We start from the raw sequence: 21,715 nt of genomic DNA, 5'->3' as shown, positions 1-21,715 counted from the left end.
CACATTCAAATCCTAACGAGTTTTCAGTACCCACCACAAATGCCACATTACTCCTACTTAGCCAACTCTAAAGCAGATCAAGGACCAACCTGCTTGCACGTTCACAGCAGCCCACTGTAGGCAAACACATGTGAACAAGCTGGCCTTCTGCAATACTCATTTCTGTCTTTACTCAGGGCCACAGGTTTTGGCCACATGGATGCAGGAAGGGCACCAGAATGATGAGGGGAACGGATTCAAGGCTTCTGAATGGCTATAACCTATTTCTGCTCGGCACTCCTACCAGGACCTATCAGTGACATCCCTAGAAAGAATTCACTCAATGAGAGGCTTAGGGAGGAGTTCCCAGAGCCAGGCCTATCCAGGATCCAGACTTACAGTCAAAGACCGCGTTGAAATTGATCAGAATCAAACACACACCGGTAACTGAAGCAGGCAAATTGCTGTAAGCGTGTAACTGATGTGAAATCGCTTCACTTTCATGTTGTCATTAGATCCCCTGTCTCAGAACCCTGAAATAAAAACGTTCCTCTGCATTCAGTGTCCCACCTGGAATGATACTTTCTGACAGGCTCTGATTCATGCTGATTAACAGCCGTTTAACCATGAAGGTTGACTAATCAAGTAAAAGGCTTTATCTTCCCAAATGAAAATTGAAGATACCTAATACATACCTCAGATACTTTAAAACATTCCAGCTACGGAATGGGGCACATGTAGTCTGACCCTGTCTCCCCAGTCTCAGCCTAATGCTGACTCCAGATCACTGAGACGGCTTTGACGAGGGCCAGGAAGGTCAGGGCCCAGGCCAATTCAATTGCTTTAATTCTTCCTCCTCCCACCGCCCCATCAAGTTCTCTTGCTTCCCGGGGTGGAACAAGGGCAGCAGCACCAAACTCTCAGGGCCTGGAAGACATCAAAGGACACAGCTGAGAGAGGGTGAGGCAAACAGGAGGAACATGCCTGTATTTTCCCCACTTACAAAGCCACAGGCTGGGAATGTTGGCCGAGGTGTTTGACACGCAGAGGGAGAAAGGAGAAAAGCAAAGCACACACTCGATGATCATTCACGTAAATGTACAAAGTATTTAGTACATCAAAATTTTTCTTTATCTTCCTCTTTAGTTTTCGTGTATTTCTGCACACAGGAAATTGGATAATCTGACCAAAATTTCTGAGAAGGCGTACATCACTCCCTTATTAAAAAACCCCACAAATCTGCATGCATTTAGGTTTCCATATTTGTATATCTTTTTGCAAAAAATGTTTAAGAAAATGACTAGTAAGTTCAAAGGAAACTCGAATATTTCTGTGAAATAACCTAAATGTATTTTCTGAATTTGTGTGTCAGTGAAAGACTACCAAAAACCAGAAGATTACCAACAAACAGATAAATATATAAGAGAGTTCAGGATAATGTATATTCAGTTAAGGGGTGCCAGAGAACCAGATATACAGAAAAACTATAGCTCTATTTTGAATTTTTAATAGAGAGTCCCTGAGTCCATGTCTCCAGTGCGGTAAACATTGGAACAAGAGTCACCAGCCTGGGGACTGGGATAATACAGTCAGTTTCCTCAGAAAGAAAAAAAAAGAAAGCACAGAAACCCAATATTACTGAATACAATGTTTCGGTAGCTTCAGATGTTCATTTCCTCAGAAGTCAAGTCTATGACTAGGTAGTACTGACCATCTACAAATCTCCTACACTAACTACAGCCTAGTAACCATATATCCAATTAACAGAAATACAATCAAGCACAACAGACATTTACTGAGAACATACTGTGTCTAAGGAAACAATGGACGGACACCCACTACCTGGAACACAGAGCTGAAGTTGCACAATTAGGGTTACAGTCCCATCCCTATGCACGTCTCCAAACAGGCTCTCTTGTTATTCAGATAGTTTGGTAATGCGTCAAATTCCAGGGCAAGCTCTTTGCACTGCGGATCTTATCCCCCTCAGATCTTATCCCAGGGCTTTGGTGCACCCTCCTGTCACCAGCCCCCCATTCTTCCCAAACATACTTTTACAAACATGTCAAAATTCTGTCAAAAAATTTCACTTCCCAATGTGTTCACATACAATTTATGGGCATATATTCTTTACCCAAATGAATGACTGCCAAATGACCAGACTGGTGAACACCTGTCACAGAAGGAATTTCCCTTTCAACAAAATTCAACACATCCATCTCCACAGAGCAGTGCTCCTGTGGTCTGTCAGCTGAGACATGGCAAGTGTCTGATTTAACACCACAAAGGTGGTCTTTCAAACACATACTGCATGAAGTGTCCACATTTAAATCAGAAGTAATCAGAAAATTCATAACAATTAAAAGCAAAACTTTCGAGACATCCTTCTTTACTTGCTCTTCTTAGTTGTTAAAGAAAAAAAAACTTCATTTATTAAACTTGGAATGAGAAGCAAAGCGTAGGTCAACAAGCTTTAAGTGTTCCGTGTTAATAAAAATATTAAATTGTCAACACTTGATGTGTGCTCTGTGCAAGGTACCCTGCTATTATAAACAGATGGGGTAGGGGGTCCCTGGAGGAAGTGAACCAGGCATGGCTTCCTTGACAGAAGAGATGCCATTTTGACCTAAGCCATTTTGGGATCTAAACCTGGCCACAATGCTTGCCCTTGAACAGGTCTCAGTAATTAATGCTCTTAAATGAAGCGAGGGAATGCAGGAACAAAGGGAAAGCAGTCAAGAAACACAGTTCAGCGATAAAACAGAGTCCTAGTTCCTCCTCAAGGGATACACATAGTAATCTGATACATATTTTTGAGTCTGTAGGAAATAAGGTCCCCACCCTGGTGGAGGACAGAATGATGAAGTTGACCTTGTGTGACTTCAATCAACTAAAGCCTGGGCTCTGTTGACCTCTGCCCCAATTCTATGCTGAATTCTCCTGGGCTCAAGCCCCTTCATGAATATGCACGTACCCTTAGCTTAAAACTTCCCCAACTCTGCTGCTCGGGAGACACTGCTTTGAGAAAGATCCCCGGTGTTTTCCGTACTGGCTACAAGTAATAAATCCTCCTTCTCCCTCTCTGACACCCACCAAGAGGTGAACCCAGTTTTTCAGGTAATCCTCACAACCGCTATGGGTCTGTAATTTTATTATTCCCATTTTACTGATGAGGAAATACAGGCACAGAGGGTTAAGGGACTTGCCCGACATTTTGCAGCTCGGTCAGTTGCATAGTCAGTTTCAAATATAAGCAGTTGGTCTCCCAAGTCCTCTGAGTGGCTCTCGACCACTACATCATTCTGTCACAATACTTGATAGTGTTTCACAAAACTAGATATTTACACCCAACCGATGGCCACAGAAACACACAAGAGGCAAATAAAAGATTTCCTTTCATTGACTAAAAGCTCTGGCTCAAATACAAAGTAATTCACATACTTATGAACATTTAAACTTTATCTGGGCTAACTTTTAAATAGATGGGTGAGGTTATTTCAATGTATCAAACTACAAAAGCAAAGATGTACCCTGCCATTCAGAAAAATTCATTTATACACACAAATAAGGAAGACTCCTTGTTCAGTAAAAGAAAAAAAATTGGGAAAAATTATTTCCACTGCATAATTCATCACAAAAACGCAGAGTAAGCTGTCATTGCAGAGAGGGGAATACTATTCTATTGATAACTATCAAAGCCAGCAAAACTTAAAGGCTTCAAAAACAAAAACAAAACAAAACAAAACAAACTTAGTTACATTACCATGCTAATGTTACCTGTTTGTTACAGTAACTCTAGATCAAAAAGGCAGATGTTTAAAACTGGATAAGGCTGCTCAAATTTAACACCATTATCTTGATAAGCTTTCCCTACCACACTCCTTCCTCCTTACTCAAAGCATTACCCTTGACACAAGTAATTTTAAGGCTCTTTCTTAACACAATAATGTAACCATCCCCTGTTACAATTTGTACAAGGAATACTAAACTTTAATTAACAATATCAATAGAAGTCATTAAAGATAGAGAACAAAAGAAAAAACAAAACAAAAAACCCTAACAGTTTGTTATCCAATCTAAAAAAGAGCAGTTACAAGTTCAGCTATACATCTTGACACATTCTCCACTGAGCTGGGATTATAGATAGGTGGGCACACAAAGCATCAATTCTGAGGACTTGTTTTATTAAACTACAAAATGTAAGTATATTTAAAGGCTTATTAATCTGCTCAACAAACTACATGAGGGTTAACTGCATGGCCCTTCCAAAACTGGGGATAAATCTACTCAATATTGCAACAGAATGCCTGAGCAGTTCAGCATGGTTTTGCCCTTTCTGATTTTCCCCTGAGGCTCCCAGCTTGAGATACGTGAATAGTTGTGGTCATTCATGGTGGGTGTACAATCTAGGGAGTGTCTCTTCAAGACAACACAAAGACCCAACAACAAAGGGTAAAGCTTCCCTTTCCTCCAAGCCTTCCTTCCTGTTCCCTGTCTTTTAAAAAAACAAGGCTCTGAACTTCTTCCCTCAAGGGAACTGCATACATATGCTTTCCTCACACCTCTTCTAACAGTAGCAAAGCTCATCACACCTACAGACCAGACTCTAAAGGGCCAGACAGAATCAATAACTCCACCCTGCTTTCAAAAGAATGGGTAAGAGGACACAAACCTGAAAGGAAACACTCTCACTCTCTCTCTCCCCCCTTTCTCTCTCTCACTCTCTCTCCCTCTCTTTCCCACTAAATAGAATTCATCTCACAGTTGAAGATAAGAAATACTGGGAATTAACCATACTTTTGGTTAGGTTATTAACAGAACCTTCAGAAACAAAACAAACTGCGCAAGGAAGTTTGAGGCTAACAGCTCTGGAAATGTCATTTCTCCACCCCCAGACATACAGCCTTATCACATAAAACAGCTGTATGCCTGCAAGAACAGCTTAAAAATCACTGGTTCCCCCAAAAGAACACAACTGTACAAGATAAAAACTAATTGAAAGGACCAAATCAGAAGATTTATAATGCCCTGTAGGCACGTATAAAAGCTGCTGTCCTAGCTGAGACAGGAGGCATGTAGAATGTGTAAGGAACCCAGGCTCCCCGGCTAGCTGATAATGGCTTCAGCTATCTGGAGCTAGTGGCTGTCTTATTTCACTTGACACCTTCAATTCTCGCATCAGCTACTGCAAGCAAACAGAGCCTCCCAAGAACAGTGACCCTTCCTCCCCGGTTTTCCTAACACTCTGACAAGAAGTAAATTACAACCCAACCCATTTCAGCCCCTGTAAATGTTACCTATTACTCTATTTGATTCAACTCTACATGTAAGTATAGTTGAGATAAATCTAAATTTTAGAGCTTAAAAAACCTTACCGGTTACCTGGTTTAGCCCGCAGTTTGACAGATGAAGTGTTAATGGCTAGCTCAAGGATACAGACCACGTTAGTGGCAGGACCCTGCAGCATCCAGACTTCCCATCCAGTCATCACACCGTCCTGAGCCTCCACACAGATGGGGTCCCTAGGGCTCTGCAATGGTACAGGAGCTGAGGTTGGGACTGCCACATAGTTCCAGGGCCTGAAGCAGGGAATTGTGGTCCACAGGCCATTAGAAAGCTGAGAAACCCGTGCTTCCCAAGAAGTCAGGTGGGGCAGTCAGCTGAAGGATAGGCAAGTACCCTGCATCTAGATAATCGAGGTAATTCCTTCCCCCTCTGCCACAATTTAAGTAAAAACAAATAAGAAGAGGTATTTTGATTAAATACACCTGGCTAGAGAATAGGAGGCTTTTTTTCTCAAATGGGAGAGAATTTATTTAACTTTGTGAGGCTTAACTTTCATAATAATACAAAGACCTTATTAAAGTTTCGTAAGTCGCCTTAATAAGGTAAGTATTTAGGTTGATTTTATGAGGCTTTCAGACTTTAGTTTTGAGAATGTTAATGGTTATGAGAATTTGCATACATGATCACAATCAGAATGGTAAAATAAACCAAAGGACAAGCTGTGAAACTGGGCTTTAAAACCTGGTTTATTAAACTAGATCAGTGTTTGTCAACCTTCACTACACATGAGAATCAACTACCAACCATGTGCGTTAACCACCTCTGACGTTCAACCCGGTCAAGCCCTCCGATGACTACACCCTCAGACTTCTAGTCTTCAAGATGAGACACGAGACTCTGAAGAGCAGAGACAAGTCATATCTACTTTGTCCAAATTCCTGACCCACAGAATCCAGGGGCATTAAAAAATGGTGGTTTCAGACCACTAACTTTAGGGATGATTTGTTAAACAACAATCGTTAACTGGGACATCTGGAAAGCATTTAAAAATCCCAGTGCCTAAGGTGCACTACAGCCCAATTAAGCCAGAAACTCTGGGGGTAGGACCCAGGCATCGATTTTTAAAGCCCCCCAGGTGATTCTAATGTGCAACCAAGGTTTAGAACCATGTCCAGACCCCTACTGTCCAATTCAGTAGCCACCTGCAGTTTAAATTTAAACTAATGAAAATGAAATAAAATTTAAAATTCAGTTCTTTGGTTGCACTAGCCACATTTCAAGTGCTCAGTAATCATGCATGGCCAGTGGTTACCATATTGGACAGCAGATGTGTAGAACATTTCCATCATCACAGAAAATTCTATTGGACAGTCCCGGTCTAAAGCAGTGATTCTCAAAGCTTGGTCCACAGCTAACAGCATCAGCGTCCCCTGGGAACTTGTTAGAAATGCAAATTCTCAAGCCAAGCTACTGGATCAGAACCTTTTGGGGGGACTGTTTTTTTCTTTTTTTGATATTTATTTATTTGGCTGCATCGGATCTTAGTTGCACCACATGGGCTCTTCATTGTGGCATGTGGGCTTTTTCTCTAGTTGTGGCACACGGGCTCAGTAGTTGCGGCGGGAGGGCTCAGTAGTTGCAGCATGTGAGCTTAGTTGCCCCATGCCCTGTGAGATCTTAGTTCCCTGACCAGGGATTGAACCCGCATCCCCTTCACTGGAATGCAGATTCTTAACCACTGGACCACCAGGGAAGTCCCCTGATGCACTCTTCAGTGTGAGAACCCCTGGGTTGTTCCTGTCCACACAAAATCATCTTTTCCATGACCTAGCTCATACTTACATCTGAAAATTATCAACTTTTAACTCCATTTTAATATAAGGGAATAGTTCATGTTATCATACAATTTCAAAGATGTATTTTTGTGGTAGCAAGCTTGCTTGGGAAGAAATGCCTTGCAATTAGCAAAGGATTCTTAAAAAGTTCCTTGAAGATGCTCTCAGTTATTTACAATCATTAAGAGGAACAACTTTCAGGCCCAGAAATATAGAAATATGGTTTAAAATTATGAAATTCAACAAACTACTCAATTATTAAAATTATAATTATGAAAACTATGTTGCATGACAAAATATAAATGCGAGAAAAGCAAAACACAAAATTGTAATTACAAATATTTATATTATATGGACAAGGACAAAATGAAGAAAGGGGAAAAATAAGAATAATGGATTTGTTAGGTTTGCCCAGACAATGACACCTTCCCCCTGCCCCCACCCCCCCTTTTAAATTTCTGCCATGCTTCTTATAAAACATTTTAGAGTATCTAAGGAAGCAATCTTTTTAAAAGATACAATTGTGCTTTGACGTGAAAAGTTCATTTCAAGAATGATTTGGTAAAACAGTTCTACTGCTTCCTCAATGATTCACTGAATTGTTCATCTCGTAGTAAAATGAAATCAAGACTGCATTCAAGCAAATGATGAGGCTTGGACAGGTTGTCCTCCTAATTCTGAGAGTCTACAAGAATTTCTCCTCTCTACTTTTCTTTTTTTAACCTTAGATCTTACAATCAAATATAAGAATTACCCATTTTTACAATAAAATTTTAGAGATGTGAAAACTTGCCATTTTTCCCATGCTTATTTAGTTTCCACATAGTTCTTGGGTGGTAAAATGCCAAATAAACTAATTTCCAAGGAAGAATTTCTCATATTGTCTTCTTATATTTGCAAATCTAAATTCCCAGAAATATTGTGTAGAGTAATCTTTGAAAAGATAGCTCTTGAATCCCATATAAATCAACTCTTGATTGTTTTAATGTGAATTTTAGCATACTCCTTTTATTGACAGCTGTGTTGTTAGTAAACTTCATTTCCTATGTTGTGAAGGTACAAAGTTCTCTTTCTGAGCGTTTCTGTATGTCTTGTTGGTTTCTCCGTTTCATTTGCCAGTAATGTTCTCCAAAGTCCTTTAAACTCTAAATAGCTCCAGGGAAGATTTGAGAAAGGGTAACTGTGGTTGAATAACTGAGAGACCTTGATGTCTTCAGAAAGCTTACTATCTGTGGAAGACTTTTTCTTATAAATTTCTTTTTTTTTTTTTTTATTTTTGTCTGTGTTGGGTCTTCGTTGCTGCACGCGGGCTTTCTCTAGTTGCGGTGAGCAGGGGCTACTCTTTGCTGCGGTGCACGAGCTTCTCATTGCGGTGGCTTCTCTTGTTGTGAAGCACAGGTTCCAGGCGTGCAGGCTTCAGTAGTTGTGGTGCGTGGGCTCAGTAGTTGTGGCTCGCAGGCTCTAGAGTGCAGGCTCAGTAGCTGTGGCACATGGGCTTAGCTGCTCCACAGCATGTGGGATCTTCCCAGACCAGGGCTTGAACCCGTGTCCCCTACATTGGCAGGCAGATTCTTAACCACTGTGCCACCAGGGAAAGCTTATAAATTTCTTTAAAATATGAGTGCACAGCATGTGTAATTTTATTGAAAATTGGAAACAATCCAAGTTATCCACTTATCTCTAACTAGATTTTGCCAGAAGAAGCCAAGTGGTAGGATGATAAACTGGCCAGTTTGGTATCATTTTGAAAAATTTCCCCAGCCCAACAAGCATATATATTTTAAAATTAATGATGACCAAAAAAAAAAAAAAAATCTCCTAACTAAAATTTTTGCAATAGTGATACAAAAACAGGATTTTTCCAATTTTTCCAGCTTTTATACTGATTACACTGATTATCTTCATTAATGTGGGTAGCTAAGAGTTGTATAAGGCAGCTACTACCTTTAATTCTAGCATTTACACGTGCTCTTAAGAAAAAGAAAAGCATTTTTATTTCTATGGTTGGAAGCTAAAAAGAAAAGGGAGTTGACAGAACCATTTAATAATAATAATTTTTTTTAAAACAACAAAGAGAATTTACAAAATGCTTTCTGTGTGCTGGGCATTCTTGAATCTAGGCCCTAAGAACACAAAGATAAATCATATATAGTCCTTGTCCTAGAGAAAGCCCAAAATCTGTACATTTGAGATTTAACATAAAAGACAGACACCAACATCAACAAAACTATGCACTAAAAAAAAAAAAAAGACCGACTATATAGAGGAAACTATCATTAGTGTCCTCAGAAAGACACAGAAAATACCACAACCAGAAAACAAGCATAGGATGCTATTTAAAAAACAAAAAAGAAAAGACTGAAAGAGTTCTTGGAAATTAAAAATATGATAAAAATTAAACATAGGCTTGAAAGATAAAGTGGATGAAATCTCCCAGAAGGCTGAATAAAAACAAGAGATAAAAAGTAGAAAGGAAAAATAAAGTAATTAGAGGACCAGTTCAGGAAACCCCATGTCCAAATAAGTGTTCCAGAAAAGAACTGAGTAAATTAAAAAAAGTGTTTGCTAATGAATTAATTCAATAATTTTTTTTTCAGAACTGAAGGATGCAAGTTTCCAGGTCCAAAACGCCCACCATTGTGATTTCACAAAAATGGGGAAGAAAATATTCTATAGGATTCCAGAAAGGGAAAATCTAGGTCACGTCTAAAGGATTAGAAATCCAAATAGCTTTGGACTTCTCAAGAGAAACACTGGAAGTTAGAAGACATTAAAGCAACAATATCTTCAAAATAGAATGTGATACCCATCCAAACTATTAACGAGGCAAGTGGGTGGAATGAAGATATTTTCATGGTTTCAAAAACACTTACTTCCCAAACTTTCTTTCTCAGGAAGCTACCAAAGGACATGCTCTACAAAATTGAGGCAGCAAACCAAGAAAGAAAAAGGAAACAGAAAAACAGATTCCACACAGAAGAGAAATAAAAGGAATTCTCAGAATGATGTGACAGGAACCCCCAGGATGACAGCTACATCAGGCAGAGAAGGTTACCAGTTCATAAAGGAACATGTTAGGAGGGTCAAGGAGAAATGTCTCTAAGAAGATGAAATCAAGAGAGCACTTGATATATCCGAATGTCTTGAAAGGAGATGTGGGCAAGGGACAGATAATTTAAATGTTGAATTAAGGGTAAGTACGTAAAAAAGAAGCAAATTAGAGAGAAAGGGAAAAAATAAAAACAATTATTAACTCCAGGGAAAACAAAAAGTTTTGTATGATAGGAGAAATCATGGAAGAGTACATGGCTCAACTGTAAATAATGTTCTATACAGTCATTTAAATAATGGAAACACTAAATATTGATACATTATATAACTATATTGGGAAAATGGGGGATGGGGAGAATTCGGGGATGGGGTGAGAATAAGGCACAGAAAGAGAACAGAGAGAACGAATTAAAAACTAGCACTACCAGCATGTTACTCAGAAATATGGAGGGAAATTCCAAAAGAATAAGCTAAAATCACTATATGTGGCTGCTTCTGGGACTAAAAATGAAGAGGATTCTTCTTTTTAAACCACAGCCTTTATAAATTATAAAACTACTTCACACTTCAAACTATTACACTGATTTTAAAATATATATACAAATATATGTATGCAGAACCCAACCTCTTAGCCACTAAACTTGTATTTTTCAAATTATAAACTTGTGACCATTTAGCAGGTTGTGAAATTAATTCTGTAAGTCACAACCATCATTTCTAAAATGAATTAAAACAGAAGCAGGTAGGGCTTCCCTGGTGGCGCAGTGGTTAAGAATCCTCCTGCCAATGCAGGGGACACGGGTTTGAGCCATGGTCCAGGAAGATCCCACATGCCGCGAAGCAACTAAGCCCGTGTGCCACAACTACTGAGCCTGCGCTCTAGAGCCCTAGAGCCACAACTACTGAAGACTGCGCGCCACGAGCCGGTGCTCCACAATGAGAAAGGCCACCGCAATGAGAAGCCCATACGGTGCAATGAAGAGTAGCCCCTGCTCGTCACAACTAGGGAAAGCCCGTGCAGCAACGAAGACCCAACGCAGCCAAAAATAAATAAATAAAAATAAAGTTCCCTTTAAAAAAAAAAGGTGGTATAAAATGACAGAGACATTGCACATAGTAAATTTTTTCATGAACCTTCATGTATGTACACACAACAACAGTGCATAATGTAAAATGTATGTTCAACTGTGAACAAAATAATTTTTAAATCACTACACAGCATTATAATTACTTTTAGTCCTGTTTTTTAAAGAGAGATGACAATCTATCTTTATTGTAAAGCAAAGAAATGGAAAATGTTGACAGCTAATGAAAGTATTCCATTATAACACTCTTTAAAATGCCACTGATATCATGCATGAAGAATGCTCACTCCTATATTATTGAAATCTAAATACTCTGCTTTCTTACAATCAACTTTGTAATATTTGAACCAGAGAGAAGAGTAACAACACAGAAAACACAATAAAACTCAAAGTCAATCAGATAATGTGGAATATTACTGCTTCTTAGGTGATGGATCTTTTTCATTTTATATGATTTTAACTAATTTTTAAATTTCCGGTCTACGGATATACTTGAGCAGAAGGGACCATCCTAGAAGACTTTGGAATAGCAGCGGAAGCCAGCCTGGTGGAATAAACAATCAAACACTTGCAACATATAATGCATACACTAGAAAGTATAGATGCAGTCGACCAAGATGTAGCTTTCTTCCACTGACCCACCCTCATATACTTTAAAAGCTACACTGCCCACCTTACAGTATGGAAAAATTGGGCAAGTTAAAACTTTGATGCTCTTTTACTAAAACCCTAAATTTAGTCCAATTTTTCTTTTAACTTAGCTAGGTTACATTGATATATGCACATTGCTTTGGATGCTTACCCTACAATTCACTTACTTTAAAATGATTTAAAGTAAGAACAAAAATCTCTGCAGAAAGCAAGTTCCATTATACTTTCATGATAAAGCTGCACTTCTTAAAAGTTATAAAGATCAGATTCATATACACATGGGTATGTATATTTTTAAAACCACTACTACCACCCATACTGGATACTAAAAAAATTAAAATAAAAAATGAAGGAGTCAATATACTGGTATTTAATTATAGAAAAGATATTTGTGGGAAAAATATATATATATATATATAATGTGTGTGTGCGTATTTGAAAATATGCATGAGAAGTTAATGACTGTGGTTACCTTTTTTTGGAGAGGTGAGGGGATGGGAAGAGGAGGGATGACAGCCAGGGTGAGAGGAAGGCTTTGCACTGTACATCTGGTTATACTTTGATTTTAAAACTATTACCTATTTTGGCAAATCAGGGGTTCTCATTCTATTCCCCCTTCATGAACTGTCTGGCTTCCGCACCCTATTCCACATCTTGCACGCACGCACACACAATCACCCAGAAGTAATTTGAGGCAGGTATGCTTTCACTTTGACAAAAGACTTTCTCCCGATCTTGAAAAAGTGAACCTGTACTCTTAGCACCCACGTGACAGGCACAAATGCCACCTGTCTTTGCAGGATGCCAGGACCCCGGGTCACATCCACAGCCCCTCCTCAGCACTCCCATCACACTGCAAACCATCACACTGCAGACATTTGCTGAGGGCCTGCTATGTGCCAGATGCTGTTTGGAAGCATGGGACACAAAAGTCAGTAGGACAAGGTACCTGCCTTCCCAGATCTCAGAGCCTCAAGGAGAGGAGAGGAGACAGAAGAGCAAACAGGTAATTTCCAAATGATACGGTATATATAGTGGGAAAAGTGTAATCTACATAATCCACCACATTATATTTTAATTATTTTTTCCCCTGTTTTCCCACGTCTCTCAAAGGTGAGAGTCTCTGGCACAGGCAATGGGTCCGTAGTGATCTTTGGATCCCCTGAGCTAAGCATGGTACCTGCATGATCTGAACTTCATAAATGTCTCCTGCATGGTAATGCAATGGTATTTTAAGAAATACATTCATATATGTCTTAATGTTTCAGAATGGTGATTGATAAACACATCAACTATTAACCTGGACCTCTGTCGTGTATTATAATCTTAGAATTTCAGAACCAAAACAAACATCTTTAACCTCAGAAGACCTGTGATCTTTTAGACCTTAACATGTAGTTTTGGCTTTGATTCCATAAAGGGGGAAAATTACGAAAGCTAAGCCTATCTGTTTCTTTTCCTGGAAACCAATGCACTCTTGTTTTTACTGGTAGGAGTGGAAGCTTTCACCCAGTAACTTAAAATTCCAACCATGGTTAATACATTTGTAATTTCTTGCAATATTCAGAAAAAAAAAGTGATTTTCAATTTGACACAGGTTTGCCAATATTAATTTAAAACTTCTTACACTTCAAACCTTGGACTTATAGGTAAGAAAAATAATAGTCTTGCCTTGCTCTGAGCTCTATCCAAAACAAATGATAGAAATGAATTGGAAACGTAACACGAAGCATCGTTGCAATTAATCAACCCAGAACCCAAGGGAGGAACTGTTTCTATTTTTAAATGCACTGTTGCTTTAAGGGAAGACCCACTGGAGAAACATAAAACCAAGCTGCATAACGAAAATCAAAATGCATTTGGTGTCTCCCTCCTTGCAAAGACAGTAATCCTAACCTGCAAGCAGCACTGCTGTGTTCACTCCTCTCAGTTGTCTGTAAACTGAATGACAGGTACCCAGGCAGAATCCCACAGAAAGGGCCCATCCACCACTCAAAGAATCATATCTGTCAGGAGGTCAGAACAAGAGAACACCCATGTTTCAGTGCTATTATTATAGTTCCAGATAAGGGGCTATTCCAAGAAGCAAGCAGATGGATAAATCCCCAAGTCACCCTTCAAATCATTACTTAAAAGATGCTGATTAGTAACCACAGTGGTGGCCCTAAAAATGATCAATTGATTATTTAGCAGTTCCAACCAACTGTCTACAGTTGTAATCCAAATTCCACCACACTAAATCTGTGTCTGCCCACAAATGACAAAGCTTCATTTCATTAAATAGTAGCTAACAGTAACACTCCTGATGGTTAAGAGTGACAAGGAGCAGGTGTCAAACCAGCAAGGGAAACAGAAGCCACAGCTACATAAAAGGAGTTAACATTCTACCTGTTTCCTAGACTGCTTTGAAGACTCTGACCCAGCAGAATTTTTTTCTCAAACAATATTCAGTTTGGGGGGCAGGGGGGAGGGAAATGTTGGTGATGTGGGTGACTAATTTAATCTGTAAATATCTTAATTTACTCAATGAGTTTACTTACTATCACCAAGAAATATACAACTACATTGCTATAAATGTATCTAAAAATCCTATAAATATCTAAAATGTATCTAAAAACATTATTCAAGGATACATCCATTACTGAAAAGTATTTAACGTATTTTCAATGCAACTTAGCTATTTACAATCACCATAACAATCTGCTACAGGAAGCAGAATGTTTGCACATTGGATAAAAATTTCTAGCCTCAGCACAAAAAGCAAAGACTCCCCAAACTTACCTCCTGATAATTTCTTCCCCCAAATTTAGTAAAACTATGCCTGAACACCACATGATTATAGAATGAAGGCAGTTGCTTCCTTTAGCAATAAAGTAACAAACCCTACCTTCAGAGTCTCTCTTCAGTGAAAAAAAATCTCTGAAGAACAACAACAACAACAACAAAATCACTAAATTGTAACACATCAATCAACAGGTGACTTTTAGAAACACAAACTCTCGTCAGAGAGGAATTAATTTTGTCAAATCTCCCTGGTTTCTCTTTCCTATTTTTACAAGCTACTGCATTGCTACACTAAATGAATTCCAACCGTTTTCTTCTCAGGGGCTTACCAAAAAAATGCCAAATATTCAAATTATTTTAGGGCATTTTCCCATACTGTTGCGTGGAATAGAGCAGAATTAATAAGGATCCAACAGTTACCACTTTTCAAATGCAAATGTTGCCATCTAGTAAATGCAGCCCCTTTTAAACATCCCCCCAGTGTCTACACAGCTCCGGGCACTACTTTTGTTTCCTTGAAAATCGAAATTCGCGCATTACATTCAGGCATTATCTCAACCCAGCACCAACAAAAAAATAGATCTTAAATGGTCCAGGCCTGAGCCTGCATCGTACAAAACTGTTCTGCTTTATTGTGGGGGGATGTTCCCTCCCACCCCCCATTTTACATACAAAGTTCCTTAACAATTCTGCCAAATAAAGCAAACATGCAGTGGTGGAAACAACCAGGGGCACTGGGTTCCACGAACCAGGCCTTGGGGTGGTCACTTGCTCGCCTCAGGCCTCAGTTTTCTCATCTGTAAAATGTGGCTATTGGACTAATCATCTCTAGGGTCCCATCCGGCCCCCTCCGGGTGCCTCGAAGCCGGCCGGGGACACAGCGGACTGGTCCTGGTTCAGGCCAGGGTGCCCTGCCTGATGCCGCTCTAGATGGGAGGGGACAAGGGGGAGGGGGGCAGAGGGACGAGAGAGAGGAACTTGGACTTGCAACAGCTTCAGACAGGAGCGTGCGACAAACTTGAAGCCGTCCTCCTAACAATAGGCAAGAGCACTCCCATTTTCCTGGCTCAAACTTGCAGGAGGCGGCGGGGCTGCACCCTCCTGCCCGCCCTCTCGGCACCCGCTTTACCTTTCTCCCTGCTTGGTGTTAGAAGGAGGAGGGTGCAGGACCGTTTGATTCCCTTCCATCTCCACCACGCACTTGGTGTTCAGTTCCAGTTCTGAAAGCAAAAGGGAAAACGAACGTTGCCAAGCCGAGCATCCGTGCCCGCAGCCCGCCTCTGCGCGCCGCGCGGGACTCCCCGGGAGGCGGCCGAGATCGGAGCCGGGAGCCGGCGCACCGGGTCCCCGCGGCCGGTGCGGGCGCCGCCTCCGCCCCGGAGCTCCGTATCCGGCTCCGCTCCCGCCGCCCCAGCCCCGCGGCCCCGCAGTTTCCAAAGTTGCCCCCGCCCTCATCCCGACCACAAACGAAAACGAGCGGAAAGCTCCTCACCTCGTCGGTTCAGGGGCCGGACCCGGACGGCAACTTTTACCTTGGTATCCGACATGTTGGCGGCGCCCGCTCGGCCCCAGGCGGCCCTTCACGCGCGGCGCCGCCGCCGCCGCAGCCGCGCGCTCCCCGAGCGCGGCCGCCGCCGCCGCTGCTCCGCCGTGTGCTCCGTAAAGCAGCGCCGAGGCGCGCGGGCCATCCCGGGGGAGCGCGACGCGGGGCACGGCCGCGGCCCGGGGAGGGGCGGGCGCGCGGGCGGGCGCGCGGGGCGGGGCGCGGCGGCGGCGGCGGCGGCGGCGGCGGCGGCGGGCGGGGAGGAGGCCGCGCCGCCCGGGCCCAGGCGCCGCTCTAGCCGCGCCGGCCCAGCCGACCGCAGACCGCCGCGGCCCCTCGCGGCCGCCCCAGGCCCGGCCGCGCCGCCATCTTCCGCGCCTCGCCGCGCCCGCGCCCCCGCGCCTCGGGGAGGCCCGGCCCGGCGGCGCGCGGCACCCAGCGGAACCCGGAGGGGACGGCGAGCGGCGCGGCGCTGGGGGCCGCTGCAGTCCGGGGCGGGGCGCCCGGTTTCCCCGGGCCCGGCCTGCACCCGCGCCGGCGGGGACCCCACGGCCACCGCCTTGAACTCGAGTCACCTTGTGGGGCCGCTGTCACCGCAGCCCCAGAGCTCTTGGGCGTGCCGGGTGGGCAGGCCTTACCCACGGAATGAAATACGCCTCAACCGAAATGCCGGCACGCCGCCCCCTCCGCCCGCCCGGCACCGCACGGAGCGCGCAGCTGCATTTTCAGATGCGTGTGGTGAACCGAGGCTAGAAATCAATCTGTGCCTCTGCCACCGAAAGAGTGTGTGTTTGCAAAGACTGCTCTCGCTTCCTTCCCCTGCCCGTGCGCTTTTCTTGCGGGAGAGCTGTCAAGTGGGCTGGAGGGTCATTCACTCTTACATAAGAATTTAATGGCCGTGGATTCCGTCGTCCTGCCAAAGGCCCACATCGCTGCCAGGGCGGAACCGGGGGAGTCTGATTTCTTCTATGCGGTTCAACAAGTGCTTCTTGGGCGCTTACTGGGAGCCGGGCATGTTGAAGCGTACCCAAGTCTAAAATCCCGAGTTTAGATCTGGGGAAATCTTTCCAATTTGCTTAAGTGTAGAAATTCAATCATTCACAAGGTCACTGGAAGTTGTATTGGGGGCCAACTGTGTGCAAAGCGCTGTGGAGGACACACAAAAGCATGAATAAAGTCATGCATCCTGTGCTACAGACACACTCTGTGGCGGGAAAAACAGCACCGAGTCAGGTATGACTAGACTGCTGGCAGGTGCTATGAGGTTTAATTCTGTCTCCAACAGGTGCCAAGTATGGGCTTGACACCATCACCTTCTCTGTCATATCATGAAAGCCTTGAATACCTAAGAAATTTCAACTTTATTCCACAGGCAATGGGAACTGAATGAAGGCTTTGGTCTTGGAGCCCAGGACTGCCTCTTTGGGGTGTTTTTTTGTTTGGTTGGTTTGGTTTGTTTTTGGCTTCGCAGCGCACTTGCCCTCGGCAGTGAAAGTGGGGAGTCCTAACCACTGGACCGCCAGGGAATTCCTAGGACTGACTCTTAAAAGAATATCGTCTAGATAAGAGGTGATGATGGCTAGAGCAAAGCCAGTGGTAGTGCAGATGGAACACTAAGAGCAGAGGCAGGACTTACTGTGGAGATAAGAGTGAAATGACTTAGCAACCACTGGGATGTGAGAATTGAGGGTTGCAGCTGACTGGAGAGGGTCTGGGAGGATGATCACCCATAACACACCATACACAGATAAGAATAGGTCTTCAGGTGAGAGGGCCATGATTAATTTGGTGTTGCTGGTTAAATAGTTTCCACTGTTTTTTGTTTTGTTTGGTTTCGCTGTGTCTTAGTTGTGGCAGGTGGGCTGCTTAGTTGTGGCGTGCAAACTCTTCGTTGCAGCGTGCACGTGGGATCTAGTTCACTGACCCAGGATCGAACCCCAGCCCCCTGCATTGGGAGTAAGGAGTCTTAAGTACTGTGCCATCAGGGAAGTCCCCCTTTTTTTTTTTTTTTTTTTTTTGCTGAGTGGTCCTTCTGTTTTTCACCTTTCCCAACCCTCTCCAACTTTAAAGACCCAGATTAGTCCTCACCTCTTCTAAGAACCGTTTCTTCTTCAAAACAGTTTTAGCCTTAACTCATTTGAAATTACATCTTTTTAGGCTGGGAATGTGCCTTTTGGGGTCTTCTGGACCCTTCTACAACCTCCCCCAAAGTGGTCATCCCTCTGCTTGCGTATGTTTGCTCGCAGAGTGCTCACTAGTGGATGGCTCTAAAATTCCACAGTTAGACAAGGGCTCTGTGAAGAATCAAATTTGCCTCCCTGTAAATTCCAACTGTTGATTTTAGTGCTGCCACCTAGAGCTTCCCCACTCCGAGTCAACCTCCTCTTCTACATGACAGCCCTTCGTGAAGATACGTGATAGATGGCTCTCACATTCTTCTGAAGAATATGCTGTTCTGGTTATATAACACATCCTCCCCCGGAATCAGCAGCTTAAAACAATTTGGGAAGGGCTCATCTGGTTCAATCATGAGATTGCAGAGATTGCAGTCAGATGGGAGCTGGAATTGGCGGGGGGCGGAGCACGGGGAGTTGGAACAGCTGGAGCAGGACAGGTGTTTCTCTTTCTCTAGGTACTATACGGTCTTTCTGCATGGGCGGGCTTGAGCCTCCTTGCAGCATGGTGGTTAGGTTCTATGCATGAGCATTTTAAGAGTACCAATGTAAGCTCTTTCAGCTTTTATGACCTTACCTTAGAAATTCTGTAGTGTCACTTCTGTAGTCTCACAAGCCCTCTCCAATCCCAGGAGAGAACTATAGTCCCCTTATCTCAGTGGGGGAAATGTCACAGTTAATCTTGTAAGATCATGTGAGGTGGGAGATATCTGTTGCAGCCCTTTTTGGAAAATACACTTTGCCACATAATGCATTCTCTCAACTGTCCTGGGTATCCTCCTATAAAAGTATATTATGATAAAGTAAGGCTTAGGAATTAGATGGGCTGTATTTGAATCTTGTCTCATGCGTAGCCTGGAACAAGTTTTGAACTCCCCACTGCACCCCACCCCCCATCTTCAACTGGTTCATGAGTAAATGGGGAATCTGAACTTCTACCCCACAGGATGGAGACACCTTTCTGAGTAAATGCCTAGCATACAATGTTCCACTTTTTCTGAGAACTGCTGTTCCCTCTCCCCCAACACCCCACCCCTTGGCTTCTGGGCCTCAGCTACCATGTTTGTACTACATAGCTCCACATTCCTGATACAGTTCATTGGACCCCAAGGGCTATTCCTGCCACAAGCTGGATCTACCAGATTCTTCCCCCTGGAAATCTGGGCTTGGGATTCATAGGGTTGTGACTGAGGGTGTGACCCTTGGAATCAAACTATCTGGTTTGAATCCTGAACCTTCCTTTTGTGAGCAAGAAAATCTGTATTAACTATTCTGGACATCAGTTTCCTTATTTGAGAAATAGGATGGTGGTGATTGATGATGGAAAAAGTCCCTACTTCATAGGGTTGCTATGAGGATAAGATGAGTTAATACCGGTGAAACTCTCGTCACAGCATTGTAAGTGGAAGCTGGCACCCCCTGAAGTCAACCTGAGGGCTGTGGAGAGGCTGTATTCTTCATGCTCACAGGGAGGCCTGGAACACTGCTCTGAAAAAGAAGAATTAAGAAGCCGTTGTGAAGGATACTTAGGGAAGTGAGAACTGTTTGGGTTTGAGTTTTCAGGTTTTTGAAAACCTTCCAGGTCCTGCTTCTAGTCTCTATCAAGGCTGAGCTCCATTCCTGCTCCTAGATTCCACAGTGATAATAGAATTAACCTGGGAAAAGTGCCAGTGGGACTGAAAAGACAAGAAGATGCTCATAGAGCAGTAGCAATGGTATTTTGTCAGCTTGGAGAATGTCGATAAATGACGCAAAATACTGCTGACATTGCCCTTCATCCACGAGTCCCTTTAGAAGGGGAATATGTAGAGTTGGGCATAGATTATAAACACGATGAAGAATGAAAGACAGCACAGTGCAGGGAGTGAAAGCATGCACTCTGGGGTCATGCAACCAGGGTTCAAATTCCAGCTCTGCCACATGCAAGTGGCAATCCCTCAAAAGTACAAATTAGCCACTCAAGTCCACAAAGGGAACCTGTTGTCCTGCCACCGTTGGCTCTTCAGGCTGATTTGCTATGAAGGGATGGTGGGGGGTGGGGGGGTGCATCCCCAAGGCCCTTCTATGGAAAGAAGGTCCCAAAGGGTGGGGAGGGGAGCTTGTGAGAACCCCAACTTCAGACATTTGGCAAGCAGAAATCCCAGTGGTTATCCATCTAAGAAGGTGCTACAGGCTGTAGACCAGGGATTTTAACTGGATGGACTTCTTAAGAAGAATCTGGACACTTCTAATGCACCCAGGCTCAGTTTTTTGTTTTGTTTTGTTTTTCTTATCTCTCTCTACTAAATTGAAGTAAGCAGGAAAAAAAAAAAAAAAAAAAAAAGCTAATAAAAGGATGGACGTGCTTTTTCTCCAGCAGCAAGGGGAGTTCTGGGAACCAAACAGACAGTGTGGCATTCTGGAGTCAGTCTGAGGAAAAAGAAGCTCAGGGAAGAACAAGGCAGCTTGTTGAGGTCACGGGCCTGCTGTGTAGAAGTAAAGCCTCATCAGAGAGCTGACCTAGACTGAGAAGATCCTGGTCGTGGGCCTGAGCTATGGACAGGCTGTGGGGGGCTTCCCTGACAGCATGGCGCGGCCGGATGTTCTTTTCAACCGTCTCTACAATCCCCAAAGTTCAGCTTAAGCGACGAATGCAGCTGCTGCACCCACGAGCCACGAGACGCCCACCCCCACCCTCTCCGGTCTGTGCACTTTACACATATGCTCTCCTTTAGGAAGAGCTGGTTCACAGGACTGTACTCTAGAAACCGGAAATGCCATGGGTTCTGAAGATCCAACAGACACCTGATCAACAAACATCCCGGAGACTCTGGAATCATCCGATTTCAAGCTATTTCAGCCGGAAGGGGGCTTCCAGGCCGATGTAAAAACTGCTAATGGCTTAAGTCTACAGAGGATCAAAGAGTAATGATGGCGCAGGCAAATACTTAAATAAGAGACTTTCTATAAATCTACTTTAACAACGGTATCCGTCAGCCTAGGCTAAGTTACGCCATGGTAACCCAACAACCTTCGAATCTCAGTGGCTTATAAAAACAAGGCTTTATGCCTCACTCATGTGACTTGTCCATCACAGCCTGGCTGTGGGTCTGCTCCAGGCATTCTCATGTCCACTCCCAGGCCAAGGAAACAGCCCTGAGCCGGGACAATGCCAGTTTTGTGGCAGAAGGAAAGGAAAAGACGGCAGACCACACAATGGCTCTTCAGGCTTTTGCTCGGAAATGATGCATATCACTTCTCAATTGTCATTGGCCAAAGCAAGTCACATGGTCAAGGCTAGCATTGATGGGGCAGGGGAGTAATTCTCCCCCAAGGTGGGTGTGATGT

At 43.3% G+C, this 21,715-nt stretch overlaps 2 protein-coding genes across 2 annotated transcripts in view; both read right to left on the bottom strand.

The window, feature by feature from the left end:
* KIF13A (kinesin family member 13A) overlaps window positions 1-16,416 on the bottom strand; it is a 215,116-nt gene extending 198,700 nt beyond the window's left edge. Inside the window, 2 exon segments of the mRNA XM_082346312.1 lie at window positions 15,801-15,891; window positions 16,164-16,416. Coding sequence (XP_082202438.1) covers window positions 15,801-15,891; window positions 16,164-16,218 — 146 coding nt within the window. The 5' untranslated portion in view covers window positions 16,219-16,416.
* Window positions 16,417-18,027: 1,611 nt separating this feature from the next.
* TPMT (thiopurine S-methyltransferase) overlaps window positions 18,028-21,715 on the bottom strand; it is a 102,859-nt gene continuing 99,171 nt past the window's right edge. The window contains exon 13 of the mRNA XM_082346419.1: window positions 18,028-19,876. The gene's annotated coding sequence lies outside the window, so the exon portion shown is untranslated. The remainder of the gene's footprint in view (window positions 19,877-21,715) is intronic.

This window comes from Balaenoptera borealis (assembly GCF_965194805.1).
Source record: "Balaenoptera borealis genome assembly, chromosome: 12".
NCBI classification, from domain to species: domain Eukaryota; kingdom Metazoa; phylum Chordata; class Mammalia; order Artiodactyla; family Balaenopteridae; genus Balaenoptera; species Balaenoptera borealis.
The sequence above is the reverse complement of the archived record's forward strand: the minus strand, read 5'-3'. Positions and strand labels throughout refer to the sequence as shown.